We start from the raw sequence: 12,098 nt of genomic DNA, 5'->3' as shown, positions 1-12,098 counted from the left end.
AAAAACAAAAAAAGTTCAGTCATGGCCACGGTGAATCTGAGATGCCCACTAGACATTAAGCAGAGATGTTCAGTTGGAGGTTGGAGCTCAGAGAGGTCAAGGCTGGAGTTATACATTAATACACAGATGGTACTTAAAGCCATGGACCTTGGTAGGGCCACCTACAGAAAGAGTAGGGGTAGAAAAGAGAAGAGGGTTTAGGAGAGAGCCCCAGGGCCCTCCAGTGTTAACCAGTCCGGCAGGGGTATAAAAGCTGGTAAAGGATATCCTGAGGGAAAAGTAGGAGACTGTGATGTCTTCAAAGACAAGAAAAGGAAAAATTCAAGAAAGGTACTGATTATCTGGGTTAATTGCTGCTTAGAGATGAAGCGAGATGGTGACAGAAAAATGGTCACTAGATCTGATACCACTTTGGTCACTGAAAACTTTGCAAGAGCAGTGGCTGGGGAGAGGTAGAAGAAGGAGTCTTATGGTAGGCAAGGAGAGAACGCATGTTCAAGAGTGGAAATAAGAGAGAAAACCTTTTGCTACAAAAAGGAGCAGAGATACAATTGGTTGCTGGAAATAAACAGTGTCTTCAAAGAGTTTTCTTAAATATAAGAAATACTAGAACAGGCCAGGCGCGGTGGCTCACGCCTATAATCCTAGCACTCTAGGAGGCCGAGGCGGGTGGATTGTTTGAGCTCAGGAGTTCGAGACCAGCCTGAGCAAGAGCGAGACCCTGTCTCTACCAAAAATAGAAAGAAATTAATTGGACAGCCAAAAATATATAGAAAAAATTATCCGGGCATGGTGGCGCATGCCTGTAGTTCCAGCTACCTGGGAGGCTGAGGCAGGAGGATCGCTTGAGCCCAGGAGTTTGAGGTTGCTGTGAGCTAGGCTGACGCCATGGCACTCTAGCCTGGGCAACAGATTGAGACTCTGTCTCAAAAAAGGAAATATCAGAACAGATTTCACTGGTGACAAAGAATGATCCAGGAGAGAAGGGAAAACTGAAATTTATTGAAGGGTTACATGGTTTGTTAAGAGATTTACAAACATTCACCTTCACAATGTTTTATCGATCAGGCAGTTGGGGTTAAATAACTTGCCCAAGATCATGCAGCTAGAGATGGCCGCACAGAGCTGAGAGTCACCTGGATTTTTCTGACTCTTCACGCCTGCCTCAGCACCCCATCACTCAGGCACACATGCCCTGTACATAACCAACCTGGCACATGCCTTTGCCCTCACCATAGTGCCCCTGCAAAACAGAAAGAGCCACTCTCATGCCGGGGGAGACAGGAATTTATTCGTTTTCCTCCTGCAATGCTATAAGCACAGGCATCTTCCCCCGCAGCCTGAATACCCATGCAGCTCAGGACAGAAGCTCTCCCGGTCCGGAGGGGCAGAGGCAAGCAGCAGGAGCCCCGAGAGGTAAGAGGGAAATGGACACTTTTGGGGGGTATACAGCAGGTATCTTTTTGTGACAGCCAGTGCAAGGGGGTGCTGGAGGGTGCTGTCCCAACCAGCTGGTGTCTGTGGTCCCAGTATTTATCTGGATGTGTTCAGTGTGACAAGAAGCCCAGGTCAGAGCCCAGTCTCCCGGCTTCCCCCATTGAGGCTGAGGCTGTGAGGGCGTGTACCACGCTCCAGCCGGCGGCCAGACAGGAGACGCCGCAAGGAGGAGCCGGAGCTCAGGTCTCCACAGCTGCGAAGGTGGAGGCTCTCTCGGCCTGGCCGGCCCCACGGGCTCCGGGGTACCTGGAGGGGGACGGAAGAGAGGGCATCAGTATGGCCCAACCTGAAACTCCAGGCTTTCCCAGTGATCCTCCTGGCTCCCTCAACTCCTACCTGCTTATGTCCATGGGCTCTAGTCCCACTGGGGTCCGGGGCCTTCCTGGACATCTGGAGGAAACGAGTGACCAGGCCCCGGCCTGGCCAGCTGCCCTTCAGATCCCCCAGGGAGTGGGCAGGTGTAGGGCCTGAGGGCAGGGGAACTTTCTGGAAAGTGGGCACAGGACGCCGTTTCTCAGCTGAACGGGCACGTAGCAACTTGGGGGAAGGGCAGCGGGCTAGGCGGAAGAGGCAGGCTTCAGAGCAGAGCCCTGCAGAGAGAGAAAGACAGATAAGAGAATGGGATGGGGCCAGGCTGCGCTCCCCTACCCCTTACGCCCCGGGTGCCAACCACATGCCCGACCTGTATCTGCAGAGGAAACGGAAGCAGCTTCTTCCTCAAGCACTTTGGTATAAAGGTCCCTGAAATCAGCTGCAGAGAAGAGAGAAAGACAGGGACTGAGTGGGGACACTGTGGACATGCCCACCCGTCCACTGTCCTGTGAGAACCCAAGCTCAGAGAAGTTCCACAGCTCCCACACCCCACCCCTAATCAAGGAACCATCATCTCTGCCCACATCTGCCAGTGACGAGGTGGTCCAGGGACTGTGGTGGTATGGGTCACTGCTGCATGCTGCCCGGCCCCTGGCACGCAGCGGTAATCAGGAGCACTTTCAGCACAATGCTAAGCATTTTGCGTGCATTATCTCACTTTTCAGCAACCCCACAGCACTTACGGTGGAAGCACTACCGCTATACCTGTTTTGCAGGTGAGAAACTAAGGCTTGAAGAGGATAGGTAACTGGTCCAAGCTGGGAGCCATGGAACTGCTTTCAAAAAACACGTCCTCCTCTTTCAGCCACTAAGCTATGGATGGTCTGTCCCTAGGAGGTGAGGACTAAAGAGGTGTCTATCCCAGGAGCGAACTCATCCTTTCTTCCTCCTCAGGGACCTCGATAGTGTCCCAAATCCTGGTGGACATCACTGACCCTCTAACTCCCAGTGCCTGCCCTCTCCTGAACCGGGGTGGCGGGGGAGGGGGGCTTACCAGTGTCGCTGGAGGTGGTGATGCCTGGGTCGCTGTGGGACCGTGGCAGCAGCAGCGGTGGTGGGGAAGCCGGATGAGGAGGCCGGTGCCCCGGTGGGGTGAGGGAACCTGAGCTATCGCTGAAGCGTCGAGTGGGGGCTCGGGTGGGAGGGGCCACAGCTGGGCGGCTGCCTCCCCGGGGGACCCGCCGCCTCAGCTCAGGGAAGCAGGGTCCCACCCAGGGCGGCCAGCCCTCCAGCCGGTGGCAGCTGCGGGCAGCTGTGGGGGCACCCAGGGAAGGTGGGGCCTCTGGGGCAGAGCAGGAATAGGAGCGGGCAGCCCGTGGGGGCCGCCGTGGCAGGGGGCTGTCCTCAAAGGGGCCCCGCAGGCCACAGTCCAGGCTGAGGCAGTAGCCGGCGCGGCTGCGCTGGATAGAGCGGAAGAGCACGTAGTCAACGGAGCGCACGGAGCCCTGCAGCTCCAGCAGGCACGAGTCCTCCGATGGGCTAGAGCCCCCAGGGAGGTCGCCGATGGCTGACAGCACCAGAGACCCGCTGTCCATGGACACTGTGGGCAGCAGGGGGCGCTAGGTAGCACCAGCCTGGCCCGCCACAGCCCAGGCAGTTCTCTTTTCCCAAGCCCAGCCTCTCGGGGCGGCTCTGCTTCCAGCTTCATCTCAGAGGAAGTCCAGGGTTCCAAGAAGCCACAGCCCTTGTTTGCTCCAAAGCCACCAGCTCAGCCTTGTCTCCCCCTTCTTTTGCCCCCGCCCAGCCCAACATCCCTGGCAGCCAAAGCTCTGCCCTTGTACATCCCTCTCTGCTCACCATCTACTATGGAAGCCACTCGATCACAGATGCAAGAGCCATCATGAAGCTGAGGATCAAAGAGAGTGGCCTGCAGAAGACACAAGGATCAAGGGTCCAGCCTACTCACTGACATGGCCACCCCCATGTGTGGACAGAGTTCTGGAGACCTAGATTCCAGACCAGCTTTGTCACTTTGTGCAAGTCACTTATGTGGGACTCAGTATCCACATCTGTAAGAGAGAAATAATAGTTCCTATCCCACCCACCTCACCAGGCTCTAGATGAGATCAAAGATGACAGTGGACATGCCAATACTACAAAGATCATGACAACTACTATTATCTTTATCTAGCAACTACAGCTTGTTCAGTCCTGCTCCCCAGCCCTCACCAAGCCATGCCCTCACCTGGCTGTCTCCTCGTAGCCCCATAACGGCCTCATAAGAAGGGGGGCAATCAGTAGGGTACAAGGGCATTGGGCTGTCCATGGAGCCATTGTACGTGATGCTGGCAAGATGAGGGAGAGGATCAAAGTAGGAGAAAACAGCTGCTACTCCACAAAGATCCTACCCCACCAATCCCGGCCAGCCCCAGTCCCCTTCCTTAGTTCTCCCAGCAGGACCCTGCCAGGCCTCACCTCTGTGCATCTGTTTCTGAGCTGCAGGTATACTCTGGGGGATAGTAGGGTGGTGGGGGCACAGGTGGTACAAATTCCTCCAGGTCCAGCATGGTGTGTAGGAGAGGGGCTGGAGGTGAGGATGTACAGCCCAGAGGCCCCAGGGGGCCTGAGACTGAGCGCTCAGGAGCCAGCTGCGAGGGAGCAAGCAGGTTGTTGGCCCCCAAACTCCTCTCTCATCTACATTATTTTTTCTCCAAGAAGCCCCAGTTCTGGCCCATCCCTCACCCAGAACCAGCTCGTCCTTAGCCCCGCCCCCACCCTGGACATCTAGCTCTGACCTTGCCTACCCAGAAATTTGTCCTCTTTGCGGCCCCGCCCCTATCCAGAATCACAACCTGTTCTCTGTCTCCACAAGAATGTCCACTCTTTATCCTCACCTGGATCTAAGATTCTACCCCACACCCTGTCCTGTTCTCTAAACTCCCTTCTGGTCCCAGACTGGCATCACATACTTAACTCACCCCCGTCATCTCCCCTTCTCACCTTCTCTTTGGTCCCTAACCATCCCTGCAGTAGACATGCACATCCAGTAGATGACCCGCAGGCCCCTAGTGCTCAGAAGCCAGATCTGTAGCCACCACTCCCTCAGGCCCAGACCCAGCACACACACCCCTGCACGCCACCATGCCTGCCTGGCTCTGGCCCCAGCTCGCCCCTCACCGTATGCACGAGGTCCAGAGAGAAGATCTGGATGCAGCAGACAATAGCAGAGAGGGTACAGATTATGGCGGCACAAATGGTGAGCCCACAGACGCTGAAGAGTAGGTTCTGGGAAGGGAAGAGGAGAGGGGGAGTGAGGGAGGGGTAAGTCCCATACATTCTGGGCCTGTGGATACCCAGAAAGGGAGGCATGGGTGCGAACCAGAAGGATGTCTGGGGGGGGTGCATGCTCACCTTGAGAGCCCCTCGGGCTTCATCACAGGTGGAGTTAGGGGCAACTTTCAGTTCCTGCCCTGACTCTGGACAAGGCCGGAGTAGAGGAACAGAGGGACAGCACACACAGACCTTTCCGTCCTGATGGGATTAGGGAGAGTGAGGCAGCCTGAGTCAGGACAAACCCAAGTGTCCTGTACACCTCTCCCAACCAGTTCTTTCCAGCTGTCCCTCCTCAAATCTCACCATGGAGCATTCTTGAAAGTCTCGAGCCAGCTGAGCATTCTTACAGGAGAGAACAGAGCCAGCCATGCTAAGCATGACACAGAGCACCGAAAGCAAGGAGAAGAAGGAGATCTAGGGGAAACAGGATGCGGACTCAGCATTGGGATCCTCATGAGTACCCCTCTACCATGGATGGAACCACCCGCCTTCACGGACATTTTGTGCCCGGCTGGCATCAACTGGGGAGCCAGTTCTCTTCTCGAGGGAAATATGGACATCCCCTCAGGTGCTGGGCACCTGCCTCTCAGTGGGCACTGGACTCTGGCACCTACCACTAGAGTGAATGGCCGCTTCCAGGACACAATGCCAACCACCCCGGAGAACGCCAGCTGAGGACAGAGTGGGCACAGGCTCAGCCTGGCAGGGGAGGCACCTGAGTGAGCCCCTCACCACAGGATGCACCCAGCCCTAAGGAAGGAGAGGACCAGGAGAGGAAGGAAAGGGCAGGATGTGGACTTGCAGCTGGTGTGGAGGGGTGGGGCCCAAGGAGCCTCCCCCACCCAACAACTGTGCACCCAACTCACCGAGAACCCAGCCCAAGACGGGCAGGACCTCTTGATGCTCTCGGTGGTGGTGACGGAAGAGGCCACCATGCTGAAGGTGACCACCAGGATGCCCAGGAGCACCTGGGCCAGCCCCAGTGTGAGCAGGGCCTGCAGCCAGGGTCGGTGGAGGCGGAGGTGGGTAAGGCCCCGGGTGCTGGGCCGGCTGGTCAGAGAGCGGCTGGAGTCACTAGGCGAGGGCATGATGCCTGCCGCCCGGTTGCCTGCGCCTCACTCGGTACCCCCTGGTGCTTGGGAGCATCTCAGAGGCTCCAAAGGCCCCGTCCTTTCTCCTCCCCAGCCCCCTCGCTCTAGAGCCCACCCCGTGGCTGGGTCCCCTGGGGCATGGCCCAGGGATGCCAGCTGGGGCGGGGCCCAAGCGAGGGGCGTCACGGAGGGACCGCGGGGTGCTTCCTCCCCACCACGGGCACTGGACGGGCACCGTGCCCGGGGCGGCGATGAGGACGCAGGAGCACCGGCTCATCGCATCTCCCTAGGGAAGAGGGGCGCCGAGAAGGGCTGGTCCCGGAGTGAGGAGAGGGCGGCGGTACGGAGCCCAGGGAAGGGTGGGGAGGGTAGGGGCGAGAAGGATGGAAAGAAGTCTAGAGAAGAGGGAAGGGGTTGGCGCGGGGTGACTCTAGAGGCGCGGTCGGTGTGCCCTCAGGATGTCCAGTGGGATCCGGGGCCGCCTGGTGGGGAGAGGTCGCGGCGCCGCCGTCCCCCGGGTCGCCTGCCTGGCTCCCCTCCCCACCACGCTCCGTTCCCCCAGCTCCGGCTGCAGCAGGTCGGAGACTGAAGGCGGGGGATGGGGATGGGATGGTGCGGGAGAAGGGGCGTGGCGGCAAGGGCCGGCGCGGTGCACCCCGGGAGTTGTAGTTCGGGACTGAGATCGTGGGGTGGGGTTGGCGGCGACAGGGCGAGGCAGCCAGCTCGGCCCTTCGGTTGAGCGCTTCTCCGCCCCCTGCTTCTCCTCGGATCCTGGCTGAGCTGTTGATGATCCTTTCCGCGCCCACTTTAGCCCCACCCAGCCTCTCAGGCCCCAGGCCCACGCATTCCTGGAGTTCCCAGCAGAGGCAGGGGCTCTTCCCCTGGTCATTTACAGAGCGTAGGGCTCCCTGGCGTCTCCGCGTTTCCACGCCCAGCCGTGGACTTCCCTCCCTCTTCCCGCACGAGCCACCTGGGCTGTGCCGCCCCGCCCCCCACAGTCTGCGTTTACGCTAAAGCCGGGTCCCACCTTCCCTCCACAGTTCACGTTCTGCTTCCACTCCACGCTTTCTCTTTCATACGGCCTAATTACCAATACAAATACAGGAAACAGGGATGTGAGTTCCAGTTCCACTTTCTTTTTATTTAAATAACCGAAGCAACAGCCTTGGCACAGCAGAGGGAAGCTAGGTTGGGGTGTGTAAGAGGTGGCAGCAATGTGGCCCAATGTCGGGGGGTGGGGGGGGGAAGAGTGAGCAGTGACTGGGTCACAGTGGACTCTCCAAGCCCCTAATTCAGGCTCAGCAGTCATGGCCGTGGGATTGGGGACACTATAAAGAAGCCATCAAATAGTGATGTCTCTCCAAGTCCCAGAGACCTCAGGGATGGGAGCCAAGTCAGCTCCCTCAAGTGGCAGGGCCAGGATATCCCAGTCAGGGGTCACGGGGCCCGGAAGGCATTTTCGGCAGCCCCAGCGGCTGCATTGGCAGCTGCGGTTCGCACTGCAGGGTTGGAAAAGACACCAGCAGCAAATTCTTGCTGGGCCTTCTGAAAGCTGGCACCTGTGCGGCGGTACAAAGAGTGGATCTGCGAGTAGAGGACAAAGATATTATAGCACATTCTAGCCGCTGCTGCCTCGCCCCAACCAAACACCATCATCGCCACTCACCAGCCTGCTGCTCTAGCTTTTCCTTCTTGGCTCTGACCCTCCCTCCCAACACACATACTCACACACACAGAAACATATACCCCAGAGGTCCATTAGCTGAGAACTCGCCCATCAGCCTGGCCCGCCTCAGTTCCTCCTCAATGTTCCACTCAGGTCCCTAGGGACCCGTGATCTCACCCTCTTGGCCCCAGCTCCCACACAGCCCCTCACCCGCTTTAGCATCACAATTCCCAGCACAGCGATGCCAGTGAAGAAGAGGGCGACCAGCAGCATGAGCACAGCTACAGCCGTGTTGGCCTTCAGCACCACCAGAGCAGAGATCCAGCCACTAGAAGGGGGGAAGGATGTGCTAGTGAAGAGGGGCTGCTCACAGCTGGGTCTCTGCCCTCCCAGCTTCTCCAGTGGTTACGTTGCCAACGGGCCATTTTCCCACCCTTCCCATAGCGGTCGCTCCTCTGTCAGCCTGGCAGCATTCCACACACCACAATCCCAACTACAGCTACTCTCTTCATAGCTTAATTTCAGTTTCTGAACCATTAGCTCCTAGCTCTCTAAGCAATTCCAGGCAGTCCTCTCAGGACTCTTCCTAATCTCTTGAACTACAGTTTGTGTGTCTTCAGGAAGCCTCTCAGATCGACCACACGCGGACCTTCTCCCTCTCAGTCTATGCCTGTCAAGAGTTCTGTCTGGGCTCTATCTTGAAAGTATGTCCTATAGCTCACTGAACTAGCACCTCCCAAGGATTAAAACCATATTTCCTTTTTCTGAACTACTCCTACCCCAGTACCGAGCGCCGGCTTGGTCTAGAGGAGTGGGAGGAAAGGGCGAGGGTAGATGGCTTCACAGACCTGAATCCCCAACCCGGGATACCAATGGCCTGGAGAACAAAGAGCACATCCTGGACGAAGAAAATGAAGAAGAAAACGAAGAAATTGAATGAACTGTCGCTCCTGCAAAGAGAAAAAAATGGAGAGAGTGGGAGAAAAATCAGGGCTGAAGGAGCAGATGTGGGGCCCATCCCAGGTCCCCATCACCATCCCCCCGCACATACTTACCGGAAAGCCTTATACATGGGGCGGTACCAGCAGACAAAGGAGCAGGGAGTGAAAAGGAGGACCCAGAGGAGAGAAAGCCCAAAGCCCGAGCCGTTGCTGGTCTCCACACAGAAGCTGGCCAGGCAGGCGAGGAAGTTCAGGAGAAGAGCCAGAGTGCTGCCTAAGGGGCAGAGGGACAGGATGACAGGTCCTTCTGGACTGCAATGAAGAATCCTTCCCATCTATGCTCACCCAACAACCCTCACCAAATGTGGCAGAGTAAGGAAAGGAAGGTAGCTCCTGCCTTCATGGAATCCTCAACTCAACAGGAGAGACAGAGCAAGCAAATCTCAATCACGTGTGATCACCTTGCAAAGACATTTGAATGATTCAGAATATATTTCTGCATGGGGATGAAGGAAAGTGGGGAGGGGGCAAGAACATACATTTGCTAGCAGGCTGGTGAACAGGTTCTAAATAGCTTAAAAACAGCAACCCAGAAAGATTCCTGGAGAAACTGCTTAAAACTGAAATGTTGAGGAGAGGTGAAGTGTCTGGTTCTAGATGACTGGCCCCTGGGGCAGTTAAGAATCTACCAGTAACTTCCTCCAAAAGGCTTCTCACTACTCACACATCCAGAGGTAGTACATGGTGGATACAGTCTTCTGAAATTCTTGGGGGATCTCCATGGAGATGTCCTGGAAAAAGCAGGGCTGAACTGGGCAAAAAGAAGGTAGAGGGGGCCAATTGTTCTGCCGAGCTGTAAGGCACAAAGAGAGTAGGAGGACCCCAGAAGTGAGGCAGAGGCCAACAAAGGAATCACTCTCCCTTTCCTTCATCCCTGGGTCCTCTCTTTTACCTCCAGTTTGGGGTCCAAAGAGAGAAGAAAAAGTGGAAAAAGTAAAAGTAACAACAAGTGTTTACTATTATTTATGATAGCTAAGCACTGCACCAAGCACTCTACATATATGACCTTGTTTAACCCTCACAACAATCCTGTCAAACAGATTCAAACATTATTTTCACTTTACAAGTAAGAAAACTGAGGCACTCAAGATTAAATAACTTGCCTAAGAGCTCGTGGTTAGTAAGCGGTATCTCCAAAATTCAAAGCCAGCAGTCTGACTCCAAAGCTGACGCTCTTAAGACCCCTTTTTTTTGCTCCTTCCAAACCATCAGATGCTCTCTCCCACCCTACCAAAGACCCACTTACTAGCAGTGCCCCCCAGGGCAGCGTGCTGCAGCTCTCGCTCTCTGCGGTCCAACTCCTCTGCCTTCCGGTTGAGCTCCTCCTGTTTCTTTAGCAGCTCAGCTGTGGCTGCTGCAGCTGAGGCCTGCTCAGTATGAGCAGAGGGAATGTGAGCCCTGGGCCCCAACACTGGCCCCTTTCTCCAGCCCCCACCCGCAAACCTGCTTTACCTGAGTGCTGTAGGAGCCATAGTTCTTGGGTTCTGTGGGACTGAGCTTTCTCGAGGGCTGCAAGGAGGGAGCTGAAGGTGCAGGCAATGGGGCAGGGGCAGCAGGCTCATAGGCTGGTGACGGCTGTTGGGGAAAAGACCTTAGGGAGCACCTAGTCCCTCATAACACAGGACTCTACAGAGTCTGCTTGAATGCTTTTAGACCCAGAACTCATTACCTTAAGGCAGCAGCCTTTCCTCCTATTGTTAGGAAACTAGTTCTTGTGTTGAATTGACGTCAGAGAACCTTTGAAGACTTGCAGCAGCCCTCATCGCCCCTCACATCCAATTCCTTAGCAAGGACTCAAAGCACTCATCCTTCATCTCTACTCCCTTGACTTCTTAAAACTCACCATTTTCTATTCCAGTGGGACAAACAGGTGTAGTCCTCCTCACTCCCTGCCTTCAAACTGTACACCTAACATCAACTCCAACCTGCCCCAACCTTTACTTTCTTCAAGGAAGTGTTCCCAGACACAGCCTTGGTTCTTCAAGGAAGTGTTCCCAGACACAGCCTTGGTTCAGGCCCTGCCAGACTCCAGGTCCTCCCAGGACTGACTTTTAGAGCTCGAATCAGATGAATCTTGGCCCTAGTTGTCCCTAGAAGGATTTAGGCATCCCACGGCAGACTGGCCTCTCTCAGGGAGCCTAAGATCACAGTGCCTCCCCCTTCCTCTGCATGCAGAAAGGTCCCCTGTACCCAGACAGACTGGGCTCACTGGCAAACCTTCCTTGCCCTCCTGTGCTCTCCAGTAACTCACCTCCCGGGTCTCAAAAGGGTTGTAGACGTCGAGCGTGGCATACTGCGGGCTGGGTCGGTGTTGGATCACAGCTGGGTCCTGAGGGCAGAGACCTGAGGCTCAGCTGACACTTGGTGCCTGCTGAGGGAATTCCCAGGGAACTCTCCTAAACTGCCCACGGCTCCAAGTACTGCATCTTCGGAGCCACGCTGTTGTCCCAACATTTGCCTCCAATCCATCACCCCGCATTGCCCCCCGGGGTACTCACTGGCCTGGAGTCACTGTCACCCTCACGTGGCGGCCCTTCCCCAGGACCAAACGTCACCAATGGGAATACAAGTTAGCCCGACCCTACAGAACCGGGAAGAGTCAACCTGACTGCCCAAAGGAGGCGGGCGCAAGTCACCTGAAAAGGGTTGTCAAGCTCCCCAGGCTCGGCGAACGGGTTTCCGCCGTCTCTGTTCTGAGCCATGTTTGCAACTGCGGCCCCGGCCGCCCACTGCCCTCCACGCCCCTGCCGCGGCAGTGGCGGCGGCGGTGGCTCTCAGAGCTCCCTCCGTTCTCTCGGTCCGCCCCGCTTCTCTGTGCACGGATTGGTCGTAGCGACCGGAAGGGTCTCAAGGATCCCCGTAGCAGCAGAGGGCTGCGCCTGCGCCTTGGTCGAAAGCAAAGACGGAAGCGTCCCCACATGATACTTCGAACCCGGTCCCTAAAGCCAAGTACCGCCCCTTCCTCACGTGACTTCCCTCCACTAACTAACTACACTTCCCAGCAAGCCTCGCCGGAACTAAGTTTTCCCAGCCTCCCGAGATGGACGACGGGAACCTTCTAACCAGTCGTGGCGGCCTCCCTGGAGCCCAGTTGAGCAAGTTTTCTATCTGGGTTTTCGGCTTTACCCGGGGACGCAGCCTAATGGCTGTAAGAGTCAGACCCCTTTCCCAGCCCTCATTCCACGTCAGAGATGTGCC

General features: G+C 56.4%; 2 protein-coding genes across 4 annotated transcripts; both read right to left on the bottom strand.

Annotated features, from left to right (window-relative positions):
* Positions 1–970: 970 nt before the first annotated feature.
* FAM189B (family with sequence similarity 189, member B) lies at positions 971–6,839 on the bottom strand. 3 transcript variants are annotated; one of them, XM_012658740.1, is made up of 12 exons: positions 6,009–6,839; positions 5,757–5,813; positions 5,446–5,556; positions 5,221–5,340; positions 4,987–5,094; positions 4,285–4,457; positions 4,055–4,154; positions 3,667–3,736; positions 2,864–3,409; positions 2,180–2,248; positions 1,834–2,087; positions 971–1,743 (listed from the first exon to the last, which is right to left on the bottom strand). In XM_012658740.1, exons 1-12 carry the CDS (start codon positions 6,228–6,230, stop codon positions 1,570–1,572), a joined length of 2,004 nt encoding a protein of 667 aa, XP_012514194.1. In that variant the 5' UTR covers positions 6,231–6,839; the 3' UTR covers positions 971–1,569. The 3 variants fall into 3 exon arrangements, with proteins under 3 accessions (XP_012514194.1, XP_012514196.1, XP_012514195.1); XM_012658741.1 differs by lacking the exon at positions 5,757–5,813 and having other exon boundaries at positions 1,427–1,743; positions 6,009–6,296; XM_012658742.1 differs by lacking the exons at positions 5,221–5,340; positions 5,446–5,556; positions 5,757–5,813.
* A 508-nt stretch (positions 6,840–7,347) lies between these two features.
* Positions 7,348–11,840, bottom strand: SCAMP3 (secretory carrier membrane protein 3). Its single transcript, XM_012658739.1, has 9 exons — positions 11,537–11,840; positions 11,152–11,229; positions 10,353–10,475; positions 10,147–10,267; positions 9,565–9,693; positions 8,955–9,114; positions 8,748–8,849; positions 8,110–8,227; positions 7,348–7,817 (listed from the first exon to the last, which is right to left on the bottom strand). The coding sequence occupies exons 1-9, from the start codon at positions 11,600–11,602 to the stop codon at positions 7,671–7,673; spliced, it is 1,044 nt and encodes a 347-aa protein (XP_012514193.1). The 5' UTR covers positions 11,603–11,840; the 3' UTR covers positions 7,348–7,670.
* Positions 11,841–12,098: the final 258 nt, after the last annotated feature.

Source organism: Propithecus coquereli, unplaced genomic scaffold (assembly GCF_000956105.1).
Source record: "Propithecus coquereli isolate 6110/MARCELLA unplaced genomic scaffold, Pcoq_1.0 Scaffold59, whole genome shotgun sequence".
NCBI classification, from domain to species: domain Eukaryota; kingdom Metazoa; phylum Chordata; class Mammalia; order Primates; family Indriidae; genus Propithecus; species Propithecus coquereli.
Note: the sequence above shows the minus strand (reverse complement) of the source record. Positions and strands in the feature narration are given on the sequence as shown.